This window comes from Ceratotherium simum, chromosome 26 (assembly GCF_057802395.1).
Source record: "Ceratotherium simum simum isolate JZ-2026a chromosome 26, ASM5780239v1, whole genome shotgun sequence".
Classification (NCBI taxonomy): domain Eukaryota; kingdom Metazoa; phylum Chordata; class Mammalia; order Perissodactyla; family Rhinocerotidae; genus Ceratotherium; species Ceratotherium simum.
The window spans coordinates 25,474,561-25,501,043 of NC_141925.1; the positions used below are offsets into that span (position 1 = coordinate 25,474,561).

The window sequence follows — 26,483 nt, forward strand, 5'->3', positions numbered from 1 at the left end:
TTCCAGTTCCAGCTCATTATTGGTGAGAAAGGAGTGAGGCCTATGGGGTTTGGGTTTTGGACTCTCCGCTCTTTGCTGCATTCCCTTGTAATAGACCAGTATTAACCTGTTTCTCTGGTGAGGATCTTAGACTAGCCCTTTGTATTCTAAAGAATACATTATTATTATTTTTTGTGTGTGTGAGGAAGATCAGCCCTGAGCTTACATCTGTGCTAATCCTCCTCTTTTTGCTGAGAAAGACCGGCTCTGAGCTAACATCTATTGCCAATCCTTCTCCTTTTTTTCCCCCCAAAGCCTCAGTAGATAGTTGTATGTCATAGTTGCACATCCTTCTAGTTGCTGTATGTGGGACGCGGCCTGAGCATGGCTGGAGAAGCGGTGCGTGGGTGCGTGCCTGGGATCAGAACCCGGGCCGCCAGCAGCGGAGCGCGCGCGCACTTAACCGCTAAGCCACGGGGCTGGCCCAAGAATACATTATTCTTAATGAGTATTGGAGATGGTCTGCAATCTTGAATCACTAGGTGCTTGGCTTTTTAAAACTGGGATTGGGATTGGGACAGGAAGGAAGAAGTGAGGAGAGTAGGTTGTGGGTGGGGAGAAGTGTGCTGTAGGTCTTTTTGCCTCCCTCTCTGAAGTAGTTCTCAGTCTTTTCAGGTTTTTACCTTCACTTACTGGGCCTGCCTGGGTTTCCGTAACTTGGATATAGGGTTGAAGTTAAGTTGCTGATTGGGTAGATTTTTTTTTTTTTTTAATAATTTTATTTATTTATTTTTTCCCCCAAAGCCCCAGTAGATAGTTGTATGTCATAGCTGCACATCTTTCTAGTTGCTGTATGTGGGACGCGGCCTCAGCATGGCCGGAGAAGTGGTGCGTCGGTGCGCGCCCGGGATCCGAACCCCAGGCCGCCAGCAGTAGAGCACACGCACTTAACCGCTAAGCCACAGGGCTGGCCCACTGATGGGTAGATTGACCAGGAGTTAAGGTCTAGGGTCCAGCCCTTGTGAGACTGAACACATCACATCGTTATTCAGGCACGGTTCTTCCTACTTCCAGCCTCTTTGTCTCTTAATCGTCCACCATGGATTTGTAACCAGATCTCACTTCCTATACTAGTCTGCAAGAGAGGCTGAACTCTGAGATGTAGGGTCCTATCTGCAAACATTCCTCTCCAGTCTTTCTAGAGTTCAGACTCCCTTTCTTACCTTTGGGCCCTCAGTACTTAGAAAGCCTCTTTCATACTCAGAAGAAAATTTCCAGAAAAATTATCTCATTCATCTTCCCGTGCAGATACAGTCTTCATGGTGCTGGCATGTAAGAACTGAGGAAATAGTGTCAGTGGATCTGGCTAGCAGATTTGACTTTAGGACCTGTAGAAATTATTGGGTCCTCAATCCTATGGTGTTAGCAGTTGGAAGAGCTTTGGAGACCATTGAATCTAAACTCAGTATCCTTGAAGCAGAAACAGAGGAGAAAAGTACGTATCTCATGAGCAGGAGTTTGGGTCTGGAAATAGTGGTCTCTGCTGATGGATAGTGCTCTCTTAGCTCCTTGGATTGTGGCTTCAGCCGTAAATCTTGGGGCTATAGTGCTAGAGAGAAGGACTCTAATAGGAAGAACAATTGAGAGCCACCATTGTGGTGACTGGAGACAGAGGAAAGGAGCTTGGACTGTTGAGTTGAAGATTTGGGATTCCTTGTGCTGTAGTGGGGAACCAAGGTTAGGTGGCTTTAAGTGGAGAACTCCAAGGGAAGTGAGTGGGATGGTTGTGGGAAGAAGAAACCTTTGGAGGGAGCAGGAGCCAAGCTCTCTGCACGCACACCTCAGGGTGGCATTGTTGCACAATTGCACGGATTCCCTGTAGCTGTTCCATGCAGTGTCCTTAGGCTTCACTGCAGTCCCTCTTGGATGGAGACCCCTCTATTTGGTCTATGCTGATGGCTTTTTGTTGTTTTTTCCAGAGTTTGAGGGAAAGCTGGCCCATCCTGTATACGTCTTCCTGCATAAAAGCAAATCCTCATGTGGGGGAAGGTCTCAGCAATCCTGTCTCAGTCTGACAGGTGGTAGAGCCAAATTTTCTCTATAGCAGTGTGTCCAAGTTGAACATGTATGTGGATCACTTGGCAATTTTGTTAGCATGTGGATTCTAATTTAGTATGTAGGTCCCGGTAGGGCACAGTCTCTAGCAGTGTTGATGCTGCTGACTCAACAGCACACTTTTATTTTTTAATTTTTTTTTTAAGTTTTATTTATTTATTTTTTCCCCCAAAGCCCCAGTACATAGTTGCATGTCACAGCTGCACGTCCTTCTAGTTGCTTCATGTGGGACGCCGCCTCAGCGTGGCCGGAGAAGTGGCGCGTCGGTGTCCACCCGGGATCCGAACCTGGGTCGCCAGCAGCGGAGCGCGCACCCAACTGCCAAGCCACGGGGCTAGCCGTCAACAGCACACTTTTAGAGCCATGCTCTCAAGTTTTGCGGAGACTCCTTTTCTGCTAATTCCCTCTATCCTCCCTGTGAGGGGATCTTGACTTTGTACAAAACTTTCTACGTATGCAATGCTAGCTAGGAGCTAAGAAAAAGATCATTCACGGAAGGCTGGGTCCTGCATATGGGTTTTTGTTCCTTTTTTTTTTTTCTTGGTGTGAGGAAGATCGGCCCTGAGCTAATAGCCATGCCAATCCTTTTTTTTTTTTTGCTGAGAAAGACTGGCCCTGGGCTAACATCTGTGCCCATCTTCACTTTATATGGGACGCCTCCACAGCATGGCCTGATGGGCGCGCCGGTGCGCGCCCAGGATCTGGCCCCGGGCTGCCAGCGGCGGAGCCCGCACACTTAACTGCTACACCGCGGGGCCGCCCCCTGGGTTTTTGTTCCAATTAGTACAGGCTTAGCCAACACTGGCCTTTGTTCTGCTGGTTCCTTTTCAGTCTTGTGATGCTGGAAGGTTTGCGCAAAAATTGTTGATTGTTTCAGATGCTATTCTAAACATTTGGGGAGCTAGGAACAAAGATCCTAGTGTGGAGATGCTGGTAACTTGTTCTGGGTCGGTTGCTGTTAGGGGTGAGCTATGTCCTGTATCCCTATTTTATAGATGGGGAAGCTGAAGTACAAACTGGCCCCAAGTCTCATAGCTGGTGAGAGAGGTGGAGCAGGGATTGGAATCTATATCCTTTGGCTGTAGAATTTGTGTCCTGTTAACCACTATACTGTACTGTGTTAAAGACTTCTGGTAGAACTCTGAGCTCTCCCCCCAGCTCCAATAAAAAGGAAAACGGAAGCCCCCAAGAAATTTTTTAACTAAGGGGAGCTTCTTAGAACCATTTCTTTTGCCTCAGGCCTGCAGTGGTTTTTGTAGCTGCTTTTTTTAAGGATGTCTGTTGTGCAAGGAAATGTTAGCTATGGCCCTATCTTATAAGAATCATTAGGTTCCTGTGAAGGTTTTAAAAAATCCCCTTAGACACTCAAGTTACACAGTAACTGCCATTTTTTTGATTACTTTTTACGTGCAAGGCACTTGTACAGAGGTTGAAAAGATGTTTTTTATGGGGTTTAGTCTAATGGAAGAGTCCTATGTGAAAGTAGACCATGACAATGTGGTTCAGTTTACCACAGAGACACTGCACAGCAAGTGCCACTGGAGCCCAGAGGAAGCACGCTAGGACAGGTAGAAGATTTCAAGGTGTCCCAAGTTGAGAGACCAGCATGTGCTGGGGCATGGGGTGTGAGCAAGTAGTGTTGTTGGGATCGTAGGGTATATGAAGAAGAAATTAGGAGAGGTTGGCTGATGGGGTCCTTAAGGGCCAGGCTGGAAGGAGAGTTTAGGTGTAATGTTAGAAGTGAGATAGTCCATTTCCATGATCAGTATTGGTCACTCAGGCCCTTGAAGGTGGTAGGCTAGAGGCAGGGGGAGGTCTGTTGCAGGTAAGACATGTGTAAGCCAGATGGAGGCAGTGAAGTTGAAAAGGAAGGCTGTTGGATATAAGTTGGGATAGCTAGCATCAGCAAGACTGACTAAATCTGGGTTTTATGGAACACACTAGGATTTCTTGTTCTCTGATTAGGCTGCTGTGCTGTTGCCGTGTGTCGAGATAACAGAGATGGTAAAATGAAGACATTCAGTTTTGGAAATGGTAAGGTCCTTGCAGAATGTGTAAGTGAACACATCTTGGATTGAACAAGGCTTGAATTATAAGACTCAAGAAGACTTGGTAGAAGAAGGTTGAGGATGGAATGGGAAGCATCAGCATTTATTTTATGGGATGGCTGGCTAAAGAAAGATGAGCCCACAGGGTACTGAGTGTTAGGGCCGATTCCCTCTTTTGGGGAAGCTCAGCTTTCCTCCTGGAGTCCGGAGTAGCATTAGGAGCAGGCTCATGTGACCGTGTAGCCTTGACAGTAGCCACAGCTTAGCTTCTTGGTAGCCTCCTCCTATAGCAAACCACTTGTTTTCTCCTGTTGCTTTGGTGATCCAGTAGATCAGAATAGGGAAGTGTTACACAGACTGTCAGAATGAGATTGTACATATACCCTTGAAGGAGTGTGTGTGTGGGGGAATAAACACACTGCATTTGCTAATTCTTGTGTCATCTAGGTGAGAGTATTCAAAGTGAAGTCTTCACACAGCTCTGTTCATTGTGGGCTGGTGTATCATTGTGAATGACACAGAGAACCAGTCACCCGTGTACCCTCACCCTTGTACCCTCACACCTGGATCCCCTCCAACCCCCCCCCCCCACCGTATCTGATGATCTAACTGCTAAGGATACTGGGCTTCCTTGGGCCCTGCCTGTTGCTTTGCATATTCCCTTTCCCCCAGGCCAAAATTTGGGTACAAGGTATACTCAGGGTGTAGCCCTAGGATCCTGGTTCCCTAACAGCCTCCTGAAAGGCTCCTTAATGGGGCCGGCCCAGTGGTGCGAGAGGTTAAGTGCGCGCGCTCCACTGCGACGGCCCGGGGTTCGTCCGTTCGGATCCTGGGCGCGCACTGACGCACCCTTGTCAAGCCATGCTGTGGCAGCGTCCCATATAAAGTGGAGGAAGATGGGCATGGATGTTAGCTCAGGGCCAGTCCTCAGCAAAAAAGAGGATTGGTAGATGTTAGCTCAGGGCCGATCTTCCTTACACACACACACAAAAAGGCTCCTTAAGTGCTGTTTCCTGGAGAGAAATACTCATATTTCCTGTTGTAGGCAAAAATTCCATGAAGAGAAGAAACAGCTACTAGGACTCATTTCCTAAATGTTTTTGTGGCTGCATGTTTTCTGAGCAAAGTGTAACTTATAACCCCTTCTTCCAGGAGGTGGGAGGGAGCAGAGGGAGCAATTAAGCCTGCTGGTGTCAGTGCCAGTGCCAGAAGGAATCCTAGAATTATACTTGGCTTGTGCTCTTCTGTCCTACGTTTAGATGGTACTCTGTCTCTCCCTCTGAAAATTGCTCTAACTTTACAATTACTTTTTTTTTTTTCCCTAGGGAATAAAAAAGAGAAGCTATGTAGTCTGTTTCTAAATGCCTCTGACAAATCTGGCCCCCTAAAGTTACAGACACTTTGTACATATCTGTACTTTTAACTTGTAGACCTTGGCCACAGGGCTACCTATAGTCTCAAGGGCAGACCCTCTAGGTAGCACTGGAGGACCCACCAAATGGTGAATGAGGGAATATTCCATGGTGACTGAGGCAGAAAGGATGAAGTGTTAGGGGAGCCTGCTGCCCTAGGAACAGGCAGTGAAGTGGAGCTTCACCTGAGCTTCTGTGGCATTTGTATATGTATCCTGCATGTGCTTTCAGGCTGGAAGTAGAGAACACACACACAAGTACAAGCTGTTTTTTCATATATTGTGTATAAACATCAGAATCAGGATGAGTTGGCTGGAACAGCCAGCAGTTATGTGTGGGGCTGCTGCTGGGGAAATTGCCTCAGCTCTGCTCCAGGTCGGCCACCAGGAAGGGCTGGGTTTCTTTCAGGGCCTGAAGGAACAGATCCTTGCAGGTCAGGTTCCAGGCTGGAACAAAGCTGAAGAGCTTCCTCATCTTCCTTGGATTGGTGGTCTCCGCCCGCACTGCCTGGTACTGTTCCTCTGTCAGGACACTCCCATACAGGGCATCTAGTACCCCATCCACGTCTGTTACCCGTGTGATGAGGGCTGCCCGGTGCTGATCCATAAAGTGCGGTGCTAGGGGCAGAAGGGAGGAGAGCAGATGAGCTGGGTGCCCAGAGTGGGTGCTGGGGCCTGTCCTTGCTGAACACTTTGCTTTCTTCAGAAATTGCTCTGAATGCAACCCTAAGGGGTGGGGCTCAAGGTGGCAGCCCACCAGGACTTGGGATATAGTGAGATGAGTATAACTTTGCCTCCCTTTCTTCCCCCAACCAGGCTCGCCCTAAGGAGATGTGTGAGTAGGTGAGTGGGAAGGGTTGGCCCAGTCTGCTCTCTCCCGGTGCTTTTGGCTTCGGATAACAGGCTGTGCAGGGGGTGGTGGGGTGGGGCTGGAGAGGTGTCCAGGCAGGTGGGGTTGGGTGTGAAGGCCTCACCTGGCTTGGCTGCCATCTGGGGAGGGGCCTTCATCAGGGCTGGCCTGGCTCCAGGATCTGTACGGAAATAAGTCAAGTGGTCCCCTTCTTCCTAGCATATCTCCAGTCTCTCTGGGGTCAGGGGCCCTTTCGTCCGGAAGCCAAAGTCAGGACCAAGAGCAGGAAGCTTCCCTTACCCGCAAGAGGAGCTTTTATTAGAGGGTAGGAGAAACAGAAAGCGAAAGAGCCCAAGGGGCAAACGTTCAGATGGGGGTGTGTACAGGATGAGGGGATACGGGAGGAGGCCCGGGGGTCTGGGCACCTGTCGGGCGTGGAGGGGGCGTGCTCACCCTTGCACGTACTCTGCAGCTGCTCCGCCGTCTCCTGCATGCCTATGTCGCGCAGCACGGACGCCGTGAGCTCGGCGCCGTACGGCTCCAGATAGAAGCTGACGAGCTTGTCGGTGAGGTCCATGGCATCCATGGGCAGCAGCGTTCCCCGTGGGATGCGCCCGTAGCCGTCGCGCAGCGGCACTGAAAGCAGCTTCATCTTGAACTTTTTGAGCTCGTCGGCAGTCAGATTTTCCAGCGCCTCCAGGATGGCGTCACGCGTGCGCCCCATGGCTCCGGGGTCCGCTGCCGCCACTGCCGCTCACTCGGGGTGTCCGTCGACCAGGAAGTCCGCTCCGGGGCGGGACCTGGAACTCCCCGCCTTCTGCCGTCTCTGCTCCAGCCCATATTGCCCTCGAGCGTAGGGTACTCCCGCCTACCTTGTTGGTACCCACCCACCGAGGTCTGCGGACTCGGTCCCCTGACCATCGGAGGGCGCCAGGATCGCGTCCTCCGGCTGGTCCGCGCGCTGGGAGACCCAGCGGAGACGGGCTTATGGGTGGCGCCTGGGTGTCCAGGCTTGCGTTAGCTAGCACAGACCAGGAACTTGGTTTATTGGAGCTCCAAGGCTTAGAATCTTGGAATTCTAGAACCCTGAAATCTCCAGGTTTCCCTGAACCTTAGCATTCTCTCTCACATGTCTCAGAATCATAGAATCATAGAATTCTAACAACTGGAACCATGTAGCTTCCCAAATTCCGCATACTGGGGAGAAATGAGGTGTAAAAAAAGGGTAGAGAATAGCTGTGCTTTCTCTTTGAGCCTCAGTTTCCTTATCTGTAAAATGGGGAGAATAACACTCATCCACTTAGTAAATATTCCAGCATAACATGGGCTACCTGATGGCTCCTGAAACCTTGCCAAATGCTTCCTGGGAGAGCCAGGATTTGGTTCTAGGAGCTGAATTTCTTGGAAAGTGATGACAAGAGACACTCGTAATGGTTGAGAAAATTCTTGACTGGAGGGAGAGTCACGGGTGGAGAGCCACTTTGGGCCAAGGGGACTTGACCCAGAAAAGCAGGTGAAAGGTGGTGCAGGTCGGCATTGGAGCCCAAGCTGTGCCCAGAATCCTTAACTTGCCCTTAATATGGCTGGGAAGGCCCTGCTGGTCTGGCCCCTGTGGACCTCATCAGCCTTGTCTTGCACCACACCCTGCTCTCTCTTCATCTCAAAGTTCCAACCACAAGGACCTCTCAGTTCTTCAAATGTGTCAGGCTCCTTTGCTTCTCCAAGCCTTTGCACATGTTCTTCCCTCATCTTGGAAATCTCTTCCCTCACTCTGCCTGACAAACTCTTGCAAGTTTAGGTCTCAAGTTAAATGTCACTTCCTTCTGGAGACCAGGTTTAGAATCTCTCCCAGACTAGTTCATAACACCTGCTACTTATTTGTAGCTCTCATAGCAATTGTGACTCAATTGTAACTAACTCTGTGTATTTGTTTAGCTTTAGTCTTCCCCACCAGTCTGTAAATCATGTCTGTCTGACTCATTGTTCTATCCACAGCAGCCAGAGCAGTGCTTGACCTATAGTAGGTGCTCAGTAACCCTTTGTGGAATCAGTAATGAATGAACAGGCCTTGTCGCTCAATTGGGAGGATATCAGTACTGAAAGGGGTGCCTTACAGATAAGCTCTTCAAAGAGAGGCGGCTTCCAGGAGCTGAAGACCACGGACTTGAAGCCATACAGTCCCTGGTTTGAATGCTGGCTCTCCTTCCTAGGTGGGTATTGGGAATCCTTCATTTTTTCCTTTCAGCTGGGTGGTAACAATCACCATTCCTTCTAGTGATGTGATCCTGACATATACGCTTATTCGTTTATCGGGCGTCCATCTCCGCACCAGAATGTGAGCTTCATGAGGGCAGGGACCTTGTCTATCTTGTTCATTGCTGAATCCCATCAAGAGAGTGCCTGGTACATAGTAGGTGCTCAGTGAAGATTTGCTGAATGAAGGAATGAGTGAGGCTGTGTTACTTGCAGCATGTTGTATTCAAGAACTTCCAGCAGGGTAGCAGGGCCCTGCTCCCTATCCTCATGCTTGTTGCCCCACGTGGGCTGGGTAGTGCTGTGTGCCAACATCCTCACCATGGGTGGCACTTGTGGTCCAACAGCCAGTGTTTCCTGGCTCATGGCTATTTATTATTGTGCCTCTTCACTGGTCTTTGTCCTTTCAGAATCTCCAACTCATTTTGTGCGCTGTGGCCAGAAGTCAACATCTTCCTAGCCTACACATTGATCCTGTCCCTCCCCTGCTCAGAAGCCTCCCATGACTCCCCAGGGCCCTCAGAATCAAGTCCAAGCTCCTTGGCTTGGCCTTCAAGGCCCTTGCCAACCTCCTCAGCAATACCTTCTACCCTCTTGGCCTCTGGACCTCTGCACATGTGGCACCTGCTCTCTGCTTGGCCTCTTTTCCCTTCTGGTGTGTTTAGTGAGTTCCTGCCTGACCTCCAATATTCATTGGGTGTCACTTTTTCTAAGAAATAATGAATATTTGAGCCCCTTTTTAGGCTATGATCCTTCACATGCATTATTTCTAAGCCTTATAACAATCCACTTGGGATAGGGAATGGTAGCCTCGTTTTAAAAATGAGAAGACTGAGGCAGAGAGAGGTTGAAGACTTGCCCAAGGTCAGATAGCTGAGGAGATCGTATAACTTGTCTGTTTAGCTTCTGAGTGTGTCCTCTGTCTACTCTTCTCTGTTGACTTTTCTGTCCTGTCTGTGCAAAATGAATTATTCCTTGTCCATGTCCACAGGATGTCCCTTTGATGCCTCTACCACAGTGTTTATCATACAATGTGTCTGTCTGCTCTGTTTTCCTCACCACACTGACAGCTCCTTGAGGACCTTCTCTGGTCCACAGTGCCCAGCACAGGGCTTGGTGCAGATCCAGCCTTGATAAGCCTTTCTGGAATGACAAAAGAATCCTAGAATCTAGAATCATAGAAACCTGCTCTTTTCACATTTGGCAGATCTTAGAAGCTTTGGGTGTTTGAGCCACGGAATTTAAAAAACAATTGCCTGATTCAACCCCCACACACAGCAGGGATCCCTTTGGCCACGTGGCCATTTGACGGCATCTCTTGAACCCTTGTTGGAATGGGGTGGCCTTTGCTCTAAGTAGAACCGATGTAACACATTTCAACTGAACCTTTGGGGCTGCAGGAAATTGCACCTGGGGAGGGTGTGTCATGACCAGGAGGAGAAGGTGGGCTTCTCCTCAAAACTGGCTTCCTGGGGTGAGGGAGCTGAGGACATGTGTCATGGTGTTGTTTGAACTTCCTTTGTTCCTGCATATCACCACCCTGGACCCTTCCTTTTGGGCCCAGCTTGCTCTTGGCATCTGACCCCAGTCGCATTCCTGCTCATACACATTCAGACTGAGGCACGGAAGATCTTGGCTGTGACTTTCACCTGACATGGCCTCAGATCACGCCTGTGGTGTGGTATCGCAGGGAGGCAAGGGATGTGGGGCTGGGGAAATACAGCCATCCTCCCATTGAACTGGAAGCCTCGCTCCTGCAGTGGTTTCAGGCTGGAGCTCAGTGAGAACGAGTGGCACCTTTTGGCACCTTGTAGATTCTGAATTCAGAAGAGAACAAAGTTTTTGGAGAGTTTATCTTATTCTAAAAAGATGTATTAAGGATCTACTAGATGCCCAACCCTGTGATAAATGCTGGTGCAAGACAGTCCTAGTAGTCACAACAGATCCCAGTGTTTGAATTTACTGTGTTCCAGACATGTGCTGAATACGTAACATGCATCTTCTCATTCAGTTCTCCCAACAACCCCATGAGGTATGTGTATTTATCCCACCTTACAGAGGAGAAAACTCAGGCTCTCAGAAGTTCCTCTGGGGGCCGGCCCGGTGGCTTAGCGGTTAAGTGCGTGCGCTCCGCTGCTGGTGGCCCGGGTTCGGATCCTGGGCGCGCACCGACGTACCGCTTCTCCAGCCATGCTGAGGCCGCGTCCCACATACAGCAACTAGAAGGATGTGCAACTATGACATACAACTATCTACTGGGGCTTTGGGGGAAAAAATAAATAAAATTATAAAAAAAAAAAAAGTTCCTCTGGAATCCTACACTGGTAGTAAATGAGGAAACACTGAACCCATATCCATGTGACCCCTAGGCCCAAATTCCAACCAATATCCTAAAAGTCCCACTCTCTGTCCTCAAAAATTGACAAATTGCTTAGAGAGATTATGTATATGGAAATTTATACCTCCTCCAGACCGTTCCTAAATACCTTTGGGAGGGCAGATGTTGCAATAATAGTAATGACACCATTAACTGCCTCCTTTTTGCAGAATGCTCTAGAACTTACAAAGCACATTCAGAGGATTGTGGAATAGTGGGAAAAATAGGAGATGAGGGGTGTCAGACCCACTCAGATTTGATTCCCAGACCCTCTACCTCTTAGCTGTGTGACTTAGGGAGGTCATAGCCCCTCTCTGGGGTCTGCATCCTTTCTCATTAATGCGCTCGCTTCACCAGCCTGTAGGGAATGAGTGCTCTGAGAAGGGCAGTGACTTGCCCAGAGTTCCCCAGTGAGGTAGAGGCAGAGCCTGCTCATTCCTGGAGACTGCCAGGGTGGTTTCCACCTGGGGAGGTGGGGAATGGGAGCCTTGGGCAGCTCTCTGGGAAGGCCTGGTAATCCCTTCTCCCTTGACCCCCCTTTTCTGGGAGAAGTGCTCAGAGCTCTGAGCTTTGACCCCTGGTATGGAAGAACCTCCAGGTCTTCGCTTTGATTGCTGGAGCCAGATTGCTCCTCCTGGGGCCAAAAGGACCATAGACTGCCAGGACATGAGTCAAGTCACTTAATCTCTTTGTGCCTCATGGCCTCCCTGTAAGATAGGAACAATGATGGGGTTGTTGTGAGGTTATAAATGAGGTTATGAAGCTATAAATGGATTAAGAATTGTGAAGTGCTGGGGCTGGCCCCGTGGCGTAGTGGTTAAGTGCGCGCGCTCTGCTGCTGGCGGCCTGGGTTCGGATCCCAGGAGCGCACTGACGCACCGCTTGTCAGGCCACGCTGTGGCGGCGTCCCACATAAAGTTGAGGAAGATGGGCACGGATGTTAGCCCAGGGCCAGTCTTCCTCAGCAAAAAGAAGAGGGCTGGCAGATGTTAGCTCAGGGCTGATCTTCCTCACCACCCCTCCTCCCCAAAAAAAGAATTGTGAAGTGCTTGGAACAGGCCTGGCACATACTAGGTGCTTTTGTCATGTTAAAGTCTCTGAGTCTCGCTTTCCCAGTCTGAAAGTGGCGATGATATTATTGACCTTATAGGGTTGTAGGGAAGATTCATTAGAACAATTAGTAATAATAATTGTAATAATAACAATAGCCGACATTTATTGAACATTTTCTATGGGCCTGGCATTATGTTAAGAGCTTTACATGAATTAGTTTGTTGAATTTTCATAACAAATCCAATAGTCTTGATGATAATCCTTAAATGATCCTCATTTTACCGATGAGAAAATCAGGTTAAGTGACGTGCCCAGACAACGAGGAAAGAGTGGAGTTAAGACTTGAACCTAGGAGTGGCTGTCACCACTTCCTAAACCCTCAGGCGCCAGCACACCATCCCTGTGTTCATTTAGAATGTTATCTAGTTTAATCCTCACAACAACCCTATAGGCATGGTATTATTATCCTACCTATTCTTATATTGTAGCTGCAGATGCTGAAGTCCAGAAAGGTAGGTGATCTTCCTGCGGGCACCCAGCATGAGTTTGTGATGCCAGCATTCAGGACCCGCTTCTGCAGTGGCCCTGATTGGGAGATATCTGGTTCCTTTCTACATTTATCCAATACAAGGAGCTCTCATCTCCCATGGCATTGATCACTCTAGCTGTTGGGAAGCTCTCCCTTAGGACAAGCTGAAATTTGTCCCCTTTGATCTCTGTGGGCCCCAAGGATCTCACTGAGTTCCATCTTAGGGTGGGCAACACTAGTCCTTACTTCCTCCTCCCTTGGACATAGTTTCTAGCCCCATCTTGTCCTCCAATCTGCTGTAGATAATCAGTGTCTCTTCCACGGGTCAGAGGTCAGACCTGACCCCATTTACTGAGATGGATTTAGTTGACTGTCACCGCCCTGTCCTGGGCACCCATTCCTATTGACCAAAACCTTCAGCCCCAGCCTGGCAGTGATGGAAATTCCAGGTTAGAGCTACGTTTGGGATATTGGCATTCTGCGCTGAAGTGAAGTGGCTTGTAGCTTCAGAGACCGGCTCCAGATATGCTGTCATCCCCCCACCCCTCCTGTTTGATAACCCAAGGCCAAGTGTGAGCCATCAAAATGGCAGAGAGGAAATCAGAGACTTAGAGATAAAGAGAGTGGGGATATTGAACTTCCCTGGATTTCTCAGGGTTAAAAAGCCCGAGCTTCCTTACGTACTCTGAGAATGAAATCCGTAGTCATGGGGCCGGCCCAGTGGCACAAGCGGTGGGGTGCGCGCGCTCCGCTGCGGCTGCCCAGGGTTCGCCAGTTCGGATCCCGGGTGCGCACCAATGGCAAGCCATGCTGTGGCGGCATCCCATGTAAGGTGGTGGAGGATGGGCATGGATGTCAGCCCAGGGCCAGTCTTCCTCAGCAAAAAGAGGAGGATCGGCAGATGTTAGCTCAGGGCCGATCCTCCTCACAAAAAAAAAAAAAAAATCTGTAGTCATTTGTATAGTTAATTGCTCTGATCCAAAAGAATAATAAAATTTCTCTTATCGCTTCCTGAGAGGCCCAAATGATTAGAGCCTGAACAATGTTCCTAGGTTAAACCTCCAAGGGGCCAGGAAGCCCGGAGTAGCTTCCTAAGAGAGTCAGCATGCAACATACAGGATCTTCAAGCGTTCAAAAAGGAATGAGCCCCAGAACTTGGAGACAAGTCCAAAGACTTGTCATAAAAGCGGAGACGTGCAAGGAGCGATCGGGCTCCAGGGGAGATTCATTTACCTGCCAAAGAGTTGGAGTAAGAAGACCTTTAAGGAGGGGAGCGGGACAGCTGCCTCCTTCCCCTTTATAAGCAGGAAAAATAACTCTTCCTTGTCGCTCACCTATGCGGTGTCTGGCTACTCTCAGAACGATTGACCTGGCTCTCATCACATCATCATAAGGCACAAGGGGGCCCAAAACATTTACTATTTACTGTGAGGTATTTAATAAGAAATCTGTCTCTGATCCAGAACACCTCATGTGCACATCTGGGATAAAATTAATAAAAATGAACATTAAAAACCCAAGAGAGCAGCAAAGTGAAAGTCCAAAGAGGAGATTAAGACACCAAAATAGAAACCGAAACTCAGACTAAGAGAGACAAGAACGGTCGAGGGAGAAATGAGTAAATCCAGGTAAAGATGAGAGAAAGTGACTGAGAGGCCAAAAGAGAAGAATCGAGTGAATTTGTGTGTTTATTCATTCGTGGAGTATTTATTGAGCACCTGCTGTGTGCCACACACTTTATTCTAAGTTGGAGACAAGCAGTGAACAAAATTTCTATTCTAGTAGGAGGAGACAGATGAAAAACCAAGTAAAATATATTGCATGTCGGATGGTGATAAATGTGTTATGGAGAAAACGAAAGCAGGGAAGGGAGATGTGAGATTTAAAATCAGGGAGTTAGGAAAAGCATCAGAGAAAAGAGGACATTGGGAAAGGTCTGAGGAAGGAAACCATGGAATTACTGGGTTTGAAAGAGTGTTCTAGGCAGAGGGGATGGCAAGTGCAAAGGCTGAGGCTGGAGTAAGCAGAGGGGGAAGGGTGAGAGATGAATGGGGTCAGATTGGTAGGGACTTGTAGGCCACAGTGAGGACTTTGGCTTTTATTCTGAATGAAGTTTAAATTTGAGATTTGCAGGATAAGCATATAGGAAGGCCTGAGGTTCCCAGGGCAGACAGAATCCACTTGTGGGCTGCATGCTCTGGATTCAGTTCATTCATTTGTTCAACTGTCCTCTCATTCACTTTCCAAGCATTTAGGGAGGGCCACTTTGCCCCAGGGCTTGTGCTGGGTACAGGGAAAAAACTCTGCCCTCAGTTCTGGAGGAAGAAACCCTTTCAGGGTGGGGTGAGGTCCTGGCCTCCTGCAGGTGGAGATAATACTGTCAGTGACCTTGGAGAGCCATAAGCTTGGGGACTACGTGGGTGACAAGCTGGGGAGGGGCCACAGGTAGGGAAGAGGAAGGCTGGAGAGTGTGGAGGTGGGGGTCAAGGAGAAAGGGGAGACTACCCCCAACCATGTTTCTGTCTTTTCTGTGGTATGAGAGGCCCTGTCTCCCTGCTGGCACTGAGCTCTGGCTCCAGGCTGGGCAGAAAGGAGACAGTGGGATGGGCCAGGACAGGTGGCTTGACATGTGATGCTTGTCCGCTGACCACTCAGTCCTTACTTTTAGAACGGTTTCCAGAAGTGGCGGAGGGGGTGGGCAGGGAAGCTAAATATAGTCCTGGGGCCAGGGCTCAGTCTGGGAGGGTCTGTCTGCTCTTCACTGCATGCCCATCACCCGTGGTGTCCACTGCTAGCTGCCCCTGTGAGTCCCCTGCCCTTGCTCTGAGCTTGGTGCTTGCCCCTTGCCTGTCTTCCAACACAGGTCTGAACCCCCTAAGGTTAGGCCTGACCTTGACTGGGCCTCCTGGGAGTCTCTTTTTGCCCAAGATCTCCAACCAGACCTGTGAGTCCTTGGGTCCACTTGGCCTGGAGATATGAGGGAGAGGAGGGCTGGGGATCCTGGAGGGTTGAGTGAGAGGAGGGTAGGGGGTGGGGGTTCTGGAGAATTTGGAGCTGGGGCTGAGGCCTGGGGCTAACAAAGGGGAAGGACAGTAGGTAAGACTGTGTTTGCAACCCAGGATCATGTTTAGGAACTGGGATTGAGATAAGGTCTCTGATAGGGGCTATTCTCAGGGTTGGGGCTGAGAACAGCAGCTGAGGCTGCCTTTGGGGCTGAGACCTAGTCCCCCTTCCCCCTTGGCGGGGACCAGAGTTCCTTTTTGTATAGGATGCGAGATCTTTATAGGCTGGGGCTCCTCCCTGTGGGGCTGCAGACTGGGCTGGGGGCTGAGGTTAGGCCGGGTTTGCGGCCCGGCTGAGCCTCCCTAACTGAGCCCTCCTCTACCCAGGCCCGCCATGTCGGCTGCGCCCGGCCTCTTGCACCAGGAGCTGTCCTGCCCGCTGTGCCTGCAGCTGTTCGACGCGCCCGTGACCGCCGAGTGCGGCCACAGCTTCTGCCGCGCCTGCTTGAGCCGCGTGGCAGGGGAGCCCGCGGAGGACGGCACGGTGCTCTGCCCGTGCTGCCAGGCACCCACGCGGCCGCAGGCGCTCAGCACCAACCTGCAGCTGGCGCGCCTGGTGGAGGGGCTGGCTCAGGTGCCCCAGGGCCACTGCGAGGAGCACCTAGACCCGCTCAGCATCTACTGCGAGCAGGACCGCGCACTCGTGTGCGGCGTGTGCGCCTCGCTCGGTTCGCACCGCGGCCACCGCCTGCTGCCCGCCGCAGAAGCCCACGCGCGCCTCAAGGTGTGGGACCCCGGCGGCCTCCCGCCGGGGGCGGAGTCAGATGGGACCGTTGGACGGGGTGGGGCCTGGCCAATCAGGAGGTGGCTGCATTGACTTGGACTCTGAGCTTCAGGGCCCAAGGCACCCAGAGTTGCGGGGGACATGGGTGGGGTGAGGCGGCTAAGGAATCCGGGGCTGACGAGCTGAAGGCGGAGCCGGGCAGAGAGGGGACCCTTGAAGAGGCGCGCTGGGGCGGGTTCTGGCGGGACGGACGCGGCATAAATCTAGATTTCCCGGCCTCAGCCACTGGAGCGCGCCCGGAGATGCCGGGGGCGCAGCCACAGAGTAAAGTCTGATAAGCTGGGGGCGGAGCGGAAGGCTAAGTCGGTGCCTCCGGCCCACCGGCGCTGGCGCGGCTGCGGGGCGTACGTTCCGGGAAGACTAGAGACGCGGGGCTTGGGGCGTGGCTGGGCGGCGCCGCACAGCTGCCCGGGGGTGGCCCACGCGCCCCTGGAGCTGTAACACTTGTGCTGGCCTGACCGTCAGGAGATTGGGCCTAACCGAAGGGGAGATGGGGAGGGCAAGGCACGCCTGGGCACGCACCTCTGTGCGCAGGCCCAGGTTGGCACCGAGACCCAAGTCCAGGCTGTTTTTCTGGTTGGAGCTGGAAGTCCTGAACACTTCCAGAGCCCACACACAGCTGTGTGTCCCCCAAGGTTTGCGATCCTCACGGGTGCCCAGCAAAGATACCCAGACATTGGTAAATGGAAATGCAGGCACACACTGGCTTGCACGTGTCATAGGTGTGGCAAATCACACGCATGTAGCTGCGAGAGGGTATGTGTCCACACAGGCCCAGGAAGGTCTGTCATGAAGCATTTATTGGGCTGTGGAATAATAAACGACAGGTGCAGGGGCGGGAGGAGGCGGGGTCTGGAGGCATGGAGCGGTCCTCGGTCCCCGCGGTGAAGAAGCTGCCGCCGTCTTCTCGCGACCGGTTCTCGGGGTGAGCTTCTGCAGGTTATCTTTGCCCACAAACATCAGCGTTGCGCTGCTCCTTGGCCCCTAGACTCCTAGAGGGAATAGACCCTGGTTCTCAGGCTATTTGAGGTCCCCAGACTCCCCCTGGGGCCAGCCTCACCGTCCCTCCCGCCCCTGTCTTGCCCACTCCAGCCAAGTGCTGGCTGGTGGTCTCCTAGCCCAGTGCAGGAGCTTCCTCCTCCCAGGAGCCCTCCCAACCCAGGCTTACCTCTGCTGATAACCCAGAACTCCTAACCTCGCCCAACTGCATCTGCGAAGAAAGAACAAAGTCCATGAAATGGGACAGGAACCCAGGCTGCCCAGGAGCCTCAAGGGGCAGGTGGGGCGGGATACAGTCTGCTAGGCTCCTCATCCTCCCAGCCCTAAGCTGCAGGGAGGGGCTGGCCAGAGGTCTGAAGGAGGGGCTCCAGGAAGGAGCCTGAAGGAGGAGGGGAACAGGAAGGCTGGGGCGGGACTGGGTCCTTGGCGAGGAAGGGGGCTGGGTCCAGAGACCATGCGCCAGACTCAAGGATGAGTGGCATCCGCCCGGCCTTGGGGACCCACCGCGGACCCCCTGAAGCCGTGTTGCCTCTTCCTGCATGCCCATGTCGCGCAGCACGCCTGCCGTGAGCTCGGCGCCGTACTCTTCGCGGTAGAAGGAGACCAGCCTGTCGGTGAGGTCCACTGCGTCGAGCGGCCCGAGCGCCCCCCGCGGGATGTTGCGAAAGCCTTCGCGCAGCTGCGCCGCCCCCAGCTTCAGCTTGAACTTCTTGAGCTCATCTGCTGTCAGGTTTTCCAGAGCCTCCAGGATGGCGTCTCGAATCTTCCCCATGGCTCAGCGCTGCCGCTTCTGAAGCTCCGACGGCCCCGTCGGTCTGCAGCAGGCAGGGCCATTGCCCCAGAGGACGTCCTGGGGAGGAGACTGACCTGGCAGCTGGCCAGGGGAGGCCGTGGTCCAATCCTGTGGCTCCTGCCGGGCCGGGACTCGCCGGCAAACTGCGCCTGGAGGGTCTCCCAGTTTCCCGAAGGAGGAATGGGGGTGGGGGGCGCCAATTTGTCACAACCACGGGTGAGGTGGGGATGGATGTTCCCATTCTTCTGGAGAGGAAACTGAGGTTGGAAGGAGGCAGGACTGGAACCGTCTGATTCCAGGGCCATGCACCTCCCAGCAAAGAGTGGCTTGGCAGGAGGTGTTAGGAGCTCCCCTAAACCTGTGTTGCAGGAGTCACAAGCTGACAGGCCTAGGGCGGGATCCCACCCACAGATGTGTTTGGTTGTGTTTGGTTGCTCAATGCACTGGACACTTTTATTAAATTGCCTGCCCTTAGAGCCCATGGGTGTGCAGGGAGGCTGATTGGGGTGTTTTGCTAATGTTCTGCTTTTAAATATGGGGTGAAGCCCAGGAATAGGAGGAGTTTGCATTTCTTCTTCACACATCCTACACCCACCCCCTGAAGGCTGCTGTGTGCCAAGCCCTGTACCTGTCTGTGGAGACCAAACCATATTTGTGTTTGTCAGGCTTACAAAGACCTGTGCTGGGGGCTGACTGCAGAGTGGGTGGCATCAGGGAAGACAAGGCTAGGGAGGAATTACCAAAATAGACGATGGGAGGGCAAGGCATCGAAGACGGCAGGACCAGTAGTTGCAAGGGCCTGGAGACATGCGAGTGGGTTTGAGGAACGGTGAAATGCCAGGTGGCTGGAGGAGGAGCTGGCATTGAGGCGGAGCTGGAAACGGCAGGTTTAGGGGTGGGAGGGGTGGGTTGAGGGGCAGCATCATCACTTCTTTATGTCCCACCCCCAGACGCAGCTCCCACAGCAGAAGATACAGCTGCAGGAGGCCTGTATGCGCAAGGAGAAAAGCGTGGCTGTGCTGGAGCATCAGCTGGTGGAGGTGGAGGTGAGGGGCTCAGCATGGCAGAGCCTGGGGACTGGATGTCCAGGCTGGGGGTCCCCAGCCAAGTGCTTTTGCCTGTCTGGCCCCACAGGAGACGGTGCGTCAGTTCCGGGGGGCCGTGGGGGAGCAGCTGGGCAAGATGCGGTTGTTCTTGGCTGCCTTGGAGGGCTCCTTGGACCGTGAGGCAGAGCGTGTGCGGGGTGAGGCAGGGATTGCCTTGCGGCGGGAGCTGGGGAGCCTGAACTCTTACCTGGAGCAGCTGCGGCAGATGGAGAAGGTGCTGGAGGAGGTGGCAGACAAGCCGCAGACTGAGTTCCTCATGGTGAGCAGGGGATGAACTTTCCTCTCTGCCCCTCAGCCAGGGTTCAAGCTCCAGAGACCTCATCTCATTGTCAAACAGGGACCCTGATGCCAAGAGAGGGGCAGGGACAAGCCAGGGTCACACATCGAGCAGGGGTGGGCCCCAGGACTGCTGTTATGGTTGTTTAGGTTGGGCACTGCACAAGGACACTATAGCTAAGTGGGCACCATTCATATCATAGACGTTGTAGTTTTGTATATTTATTAGGACACTCTTCTAGCAGGCAGAATTAGTTTTTTGAGAAAGGGGGTACCTTAGTTTCTAATTCACACAGAGGTAAAGGGCTGTGGGTGGCCTTGAGTTCTGGATCTCTTTTGGCTTTTCTGATTCTTCCTGACCCCACACTCAGCTTTCCTGGTGGTCCACCTCATGCCCCGCCTGCCTCACCTCTGTTCTCTTTCTCGCTCTCTCTCCAGAAATACTGCCTGGTGACCAGCAGGTGAGATCGACTTGGCCCTGCCCTTTCCCTAACTTTCCCTAGTCTTCCAGGGGCACTGGCTGGCTCACCCTCTACTCACAATCTGCCTGAGGACTCCTGTTCAGTCCACTGCGACTGCCCTGCGCTTGGTGTTGAACACAGAAATGAACCTGACCTTTGGGCCGGCCCTGTGGCGTAGCGGTTAAGTGCACGTGCTCCGCTGCTGGCGGCCTGGGTTCGGATCCCAGGCGCGCACTGACGCACCGCTTGTCAGGCCATGCTGTGGCGGCATCCCACATAAAGCAGAGGAAGATGGGCAAGGATGTTAGCGCAGGGCCAGTCTTCCTCAGCAAAAAGAGGAGGACTGGCAGATGTTAGCTCAGGGCTGATCTTCCTCACAAAAAAAAAAAAAAAAAAGAAATGAACCTGACCTGGTCCTTCTCCTCAGGGGCCTCCCAAACTGGCACTGAGGACAGACTTGGGCAGGGACACGGGCGTCACTGTGTGCTCAGTGCTGCTGTGGAGGGAAGGCGGTGGCCAGGGCAGGTTTCCCAGAGGAGTGCACATTTGAGTTGGATGCTGGAGGAATGAACAGGAGTTGGCTAGATAAAGAGTTGGGGGAAGAGCATTGTAGGCAGAGGGAACAGCAAGTGCAAAGACTGGTAAGAGGAAAGAAGATGAAACTGTGGTGGCAGGTGTGAGCAAATAGTGGAGGGCTGACGACTTGGACCTTATCCAAAAGAAGGTGTTTTTTTTTTTAATTGTGGTAAAATATACATAACAAAATTTACCATTTTAACCATTGTTTTAGTGTACATTTTAAGTTCAGTGGCATTAAGTACATTCACGTTGTTGTGTACCCATCACCACCAACCCTCTCCACAACTTTTTCATCTTTCCAAACTGAAATTCCAGCAGAAGAGTTTTAGCTAGGGTGTGATGTGGGGGAGATCCTGGAACTGTCCTCCTCTCCTCTGGTACTTCCTCTTGCCCTCCCCCCACCCCATGCTTCCTCCAGGAAGTCCCTTCACAGACACCTTCCCCACCTCCCCACTCGCAGGCTGCAGAAGATCCTGGCAGAGTCACCACCCCCTGCCCGTCTGGACATCCAGCTTCCAGTCATCTCAGATGACTTCAAATTCCAGGTGTGGAAGAAGATGTTCCGGGCTCTGATGCCAGGTACTGGGAGGGGCCGACTCCAGGTTTGTGTTTGTAACTGTGGTTGATGGGAGGCTCCAGCCACACACAGAGAGTCCTCCCAACTGGGGAGGTCATTGGAGAAGGTGCCCATTGCCCCTTTTCCTCTGGGGTTCCCCCTGTACCCTTGTAACCTGGGCTCAGAGGAGAAGGACCTTTGAGGGCATGGGGTTTACAGGTGGTTGACTGACATGGAGAGGACACTGCTTACTGACAGGGTGCTGCTGCTGCCGGCAGGAGAGGCTGAGGCCTGAGTTCTAGCCGCTGACTCCCCGTGTGACCCTTGGCCAGTCCCTGCCCCTTCTGGACAGTGGAGATGATAATCCCTGCTCACTGGGGGCTGAGGATCTGCAGAGCTGGAACCCTGGGGACTGGCCTGGGTCAGACACCGACTCTGGTGGCCTGTGGCTGGGGAGGCCTAAGGGCTCAGCCTCCCTTCTTCAAGAACTAGAGCTCATGGGGTGCTACAGGTTCACAGGGCTACACATGGTGGGAATGGAGGGACCTCTGTTTTATTCAAGAGAAGGCTGAGGCCCAGAGACTGGGTCAAGACTGAGAGAGGTCACACAGCCAGGTGAGGTGGAGGCTGGCGTAGAACCAGGCTTCCTGACTGTCTCCTGCTCTGTGACCTGGGGCCTTTTCTGGGCCTCGGATGATGAATTGCATGACTTGTAGCAACTTAGTCCTCTCCACAACGCTGGAAGGAGGCAATTATGGCCTCTTTTTACAGCTGAGCAGACTGAAGCTCAGAGAGCTAGTCTTCAGCCCAAGCCAGCAAGCAGAGAGGGGCTCACTCCCAGACATGTTGGGAGAATTAGAGGACACAAGGTTGGCCCATAACTGGTTGGGAGCAGGCTGGCAGGAGGCAAACACGCCAGGGCCTGACGGGTCTCCCATCCGGCAGCGCTGAAGGAGCTGACCTTTGACCCGTGCTCTGCCCACCCGAGCCTGGTGGTGTCTCCCTCGGGCCGCCGCGTGGAGTGCTCGGAGCAGAAGGCGCCGCCGGCCGGAGAGGACCCGTGCCAGTTCGACAGGGCCGTGGCGGTGGTGACGCGCCAGCTGCTCTCGGACGGGGAGCACTACTGGGAGGTGGAGGTGGGCGACAAGCCGCGCTGGGCCCTCGGCGTGATCGCGGCCCAGGCCAGCCGCCGCGGCCGGCTGCACGCAGTGCCCTCGCAGGGCCTCTGGCTGCTCGGGCTGCGCGACGGCAAGATCCTGGAGGCGCACGTGGAAGCCAAGGAGCCGCGCGCACTGCGCACCCCGGAGAGGCGGCCCTCGCGCATCGGCATCTACCTAAGCTTCGGCGACGGCGTCCTCTCCTTCTACGACGCCAGCAACGCCGACGCCCTGGAGCTGCTCTTTGCCTTCCACGAGCGCCTGCCCGGGCCCGTGTACCCCTTCTTCGACGTGTGCTGGCACGACAAGGGCAAGAACGCTCAGCCGCTGCTGATCGTGGGGCCTGATGGCGAGGAGGCCTGAGCCCCTGCTGGGTTGGGGAGGGGTGGGGGTCCTGGTGGCTGGGGCCTGGGGGGAGACGGGCGGGGCTGCGGGTTGCCAGGGCTGAAGGCAGGGCCAGGGGGAGTGGGGACTGGGGGCTCCAAGAGGTCTGAGAAGGTGGGGGTTGGCATGAACGGGTTCATGAGGGGTTGAGGTGGCTGTGGGAGGGGAGAGCTACGGTCAGGTCAGTGAGGGAGTCCCAGTTTGGGCACCTGAAGGCCCAAGGGTTCCAGGAAGAAACTGAGGTTGAGGGAAGGAAGGAAGGGGGTCTGTCGTCTGGGGAGCATTGAGGGGAGGAGCTGGAGAACCTGCGGAGAAGGAGCCCCTGCAGCCTCATATTCCCCTCCTCGTTGGGCCTGGGGCAGGGGTCCAGACTGGCCATACCAAAAGGCCTTTCACTTAGTGGTTTTCCAACTTGGGCCTGCGTCAAAATCACCTTTTCAAAGCACAAAACAGGGACTTGTTAAAGCCCAGATTGCTGAGTTTCTGATGCGGTAGATCTGGGGCTGGTCAAAAATGTGCCTTTCTAGCAAGTTCCCAGCTGATGCTGATGCTGCAGGTCACAAGTGGGATCCCACCTGAAGGACGGCTGACTCAGACGCCCATCTGTTCAGTCAGCTACGCGTCATGTAGAGGCAGTTATCAGGTAGCTTTCAGCTAGCTACCAGGCATAGAAAACCCAACATATAGTCCTCCATTCAACAGCCATTTAAAAACTGCCAGAGCCTATGTTGGGTGAATAAACCGACCCCCAACTTATTTCCCTTTGCCTCTGGAATGTGTTTGCTGAGTGTCTCGGATGTTGAGGAAATCTCCCAAGTTGCCAACCAAGAGAAAGAGACTGATGCTAACCCCACGCCAGGCCCTGCTGCTTGCAGAGAATAGAGAGCTCCCCACCCTAGCCCTGGAAGTTGGCCCTTCACTACTTACTTGCTGGTTCACACTTTCTTTGGTTTTACCTCAAAGGCCAATTTCTTGGGCTCTGGAGTAACCACTGAGGCCAAGAGTGAGAGTCCCCCTTCAGTGGAGAGAGAGGCCTTTGGGCCTTCAGGCAGGTGGGACCCAGGCTGCTGCCCCCCACCCCCATCCTGAGGGAAGATGATGGCCTGGGGCCATTTGCTCTCACATGATGTTGCTGGGCTGCTGCTACTGCTGTGCAAAAGGGCATAGGGACCCCTGGCAACCGTTGCCAAAGTGGGGATTTTCTTGGGGGATGGGACTAAGAGGGCGAAAGGAAGGTTGTGGGTGGGGTATGAAAGGCCTCAAGATCTGGTTGGGGGGGCACTCCTGGCTGTGTCTCCCGGAGGAAGAGCTGTTGGGCTCTGGCTTGGGGAGACAGAAGAGGATTAATTTGAGAAGCTCTTTCATACTAGAAAATAAAACAATAAACTAAACAGATTATTTGGTTGTAAAATCCAGCACCATTAAATAAAAACGATTATATTCTGACTCCTTCCTCAGGAGTCAGACACAGACTTCACAGATTTTATTAAATCTGTATGAAGAGACAAATGACCTGTGGCTAGGCAGTAACCTCCTTATTGCCCTCCCAGCCCTCAGTCTTGACACATCTAATCTTTCTAAAAACACAAATGTGGTCATGTGGTTCAGTTGCTCACAACTTTCCACGACTCCTTGTTGCCTGTGGGAGGAAGCCCCAGGTCTTGGACTTGGCATTCGAGGCACCCTGCTAGTCTCCAGCCGCACCTTGTGCCACTCCACTGCCTACACTCTGGCCTGACTGAGCTCGTGGGGTCCTTGTACCCCCAGCATCACACACACAACGCTTGGCTAGGAATGCCTTGTCCCTCCCCTCGTCCTACAAAACTCTCCTGAAGCTCCACCATTTCCTATCCCCTCTTGACCCCAGCACCTCCTTACCATGTGTACCCACTCCACTGAAGCCCTGTCATGGGTGTCTGTGCAAGGGCCCAAAGCTTCTTTCTGAGGAAATGGGTATTCTGAGAAGCAGATGCCAAGCCAGGAGTAAATGTGCAAGGATTTTATGAGGCAAGGTGCCCCGTGAGAGAAAATAGGGCGGGCAAATTGTGGTGGCAGTGTGACCCTGAGTGAGTGAGAGAGTGAGTGGAAGTGTCTTCCACTGTTGTGAGGACTCCTCTGCAAAGTCGCCCCTGAGAGGAGCCCTGTGTGTCCCTGCCATGCGCAGTCACTGGCACAGCCAGTGGAGCTGGGCCCTGGCACAGCACGCAGCTGCCAAGGCGTGGATTTCACAGCTCTTCTGCTGCAGCCCTCAGTCATTTGCTCCCCTTTGTTGGAGTTATTTTAGGAAACTTTCTTTTCACAGCCGCCACAAGTTCTTTCTGCATGAAGTTACCCTGGTTACAGCCGTGTGCGTTAAGAGACATGACCCCGTGACCTTGCGCATGGCTGATGGGGTGAGAGATGAGGTCTCTGAGCCAAAAGCCATCATGATGGGGCGAGTTTGTGAGAAACTCTGCCTCATCAGGGTGTTACTTGTTGGGTGGTGGCCACCTGGCCCAGCCAGAATCTCCTTGGGGCTGGAGGAAGGTGCAAGGTGAACAGAGAAGTGAGTCCCACCAGCATTTGCCTCCCAGAGGACCAGAGTCTCCTCCTGTAGCGCTTCCCCCTCGTGGGGACTCTGGAAACCCAGTGCACTTGGCTGCTGAGAGGTTTCCTGTGCCTCCTGACTTCCTCGTGGACAAGAACAAACTGGCCCGTCACGGCCATGCTAACTGCAAGCAAAAACATTTATTGAGAGGTTGTTGTGTGTCAATAACTTCATATTCAACATCTCATTTATCCTCACAATGCTAGGCCTCACAGCAACCAGCGCCCCATTAGCCTCCATTGCCTCTTCTGCCAGGGTTCGAGTATCCCCTGGAACATGATGGTACGACCATGAAGGACCCAAGTCCACAGATGCCTGGTGCATCTTGGAGTATTGACGTTATGTCACGATTATTACTATTATTCTTGGTAGTGGTAGTGGTGGTGGGAAAAAGTTGTGAAATTTAACCAATAAGTAAACATTGAGAACATCATCTTCGTATTAAAACAAACATATTATAGAGTACAGAATTTGCATAAATTTTCAATATTAAACAAGAGATATCCACAAAGTTTGGCACTGCTGCTGGCTGTTTGGATCTAGATTTCCAGACCCTCAGGGATATGACTTCTTAAAATTATTTTTAAAAATGTAAATAATAAATGAATATGCTTAATAATATCTTACAAATAAGGGGAAAGTTCTCTTTGACCATACCCCCCAATCCTGATTTCTTCTCTTCCTCCCTCATCAGAAGTAATCCCTCTTGTCAGTTTGGTGAGTAGTTTTCCAGCACTTTCTGCACATATATGTGTCCCAGAGAAAATATATAATCTATTTTTATTTTGATATAAATTATGTCATACTTTACGTGAATATAACATATTATTCTACATATTCTGCAACATGCTTTTTTTTTTTTGTGAGGACGATCAGCCCTGAGCTAACATCCATGCCAATCCTCCTCTTTTTGCTGAGGAAGACTGGCTCCTGGGCTAACATCCGTGCCCATCTTCCTCCACTTTATGTGGGATGCCGCCACAGCATGGCCTGACAAGCGGTGCCTTGGTGCGCACCTGGGATCCGAACCCGGGCCGCCAGCAGCGGAGCGCACACACTTAACCGCCACGCCATGGGGCTGGTCCCTGCAACATGCTTTTTTCATTCAGTCATACAGTCAGGAG

At 52.5% G+C, this 26,483-nt stretch overlaps 3 protein-coding genes across 6 annotated transcripts; 1 reads left to right on the forward strand and 2 right to left on the reverse strand.

Annotated features, from left to right (window-relative positions):
• Positions 1-5,812: 5,812 nt before the first annotated feature.
• On the reverse strand, positions 5,813-7,191 carry PYCARD (PYD and CARD domain containing). Of its 3 annotated transcripts, none has more exons than XM_087417355.1 (3): positions 6,869-7,191; positions 6,528-6,584; positions 5,813-6,171 (listed from the first exon to the last, which is right to left on the reverse strand). In XM_087417355.1, the coding sequence occupies exons 1-3, from the start codon at positions 7,125-7,127 to the stop codon at positions 5,915-5,917; spliced, it is 573 nt and encodes a 190-aa protein (XP_087273481.1). In that variant the 5' UTR covers positions 7,128-7,191; the 3' UTR covers positions 5,813-5,914. The 3 variants fall into 3 exon arrangements, with proteins under 3 accessions (XP_087273481.1, XP_004439524.2, XP_087273482.1); XM_004439467.3 differs by having other exon boundaries at positions 6,857-7,190; XM_087417356.1 differs by lacking the exon at positions 6,528-6,584 and having other exon boundaries at positions 6,857-7,191.
• An 8,157-nt stretch (positions 7,192-15,348) lies between these two features.
• Positions 15,349-22,770, forward strand: TRIM72 (tripartite motif containing 72). The gene is made up of 7 exons (XM_004439469.3): positions 15,349-15,559; positions 16,005-16,401; positions 19,204-19,299; positions 19,388-19,618; positions 20,074-20,096; positions 21,136-21,254; positions 22,177-22,770. Exons 2-7 carry the CDS (start codon positions 16,012-16,014, stop codon positions 22,749-22,751), a joined length of 1,434 nt encoding a protein of 477 aa, XP_004439526.1. The 5' UTR covers positions 15,349-15,559; positions 16,005-16,011; the 3' UTR covers positions 22,752-22,770.
• On the reverse strand, positions 17,244-18,382 carry PYDC1 (pyrin domain containing 1). 2 transcript variants are annotated; one of them, XM_087417357.1, is made up of 3 exons: positions 17,972-18,382; positions 17,630-17,671; positions 17,244-17,453 (listed from the first exon to the last, which is right to left on the reverse strand). In XM_087417357.1, the coding sequence occupies exons 1-3, from the start codon at positions 18,230-18,232 to the stop codon at positions 17,421-17,423; spliced, it is 336 nt and encodes a 111-aa protein (XP_087273483.1). In that variant the 5' UTR covers positions 18,233-18,382; the 3' UTR covers positions 17,244-17,420. The 2 variants fall into 2 exon arrangements, with proteins under 2 accessions (XP_087273483.1, XP_087273484.1); XM_087417358.1 differs by having other exon boundaries at positions 17,965-18,380.
• Positions 22,771-26,483: the final 3,713 nt, after the last annotated feature.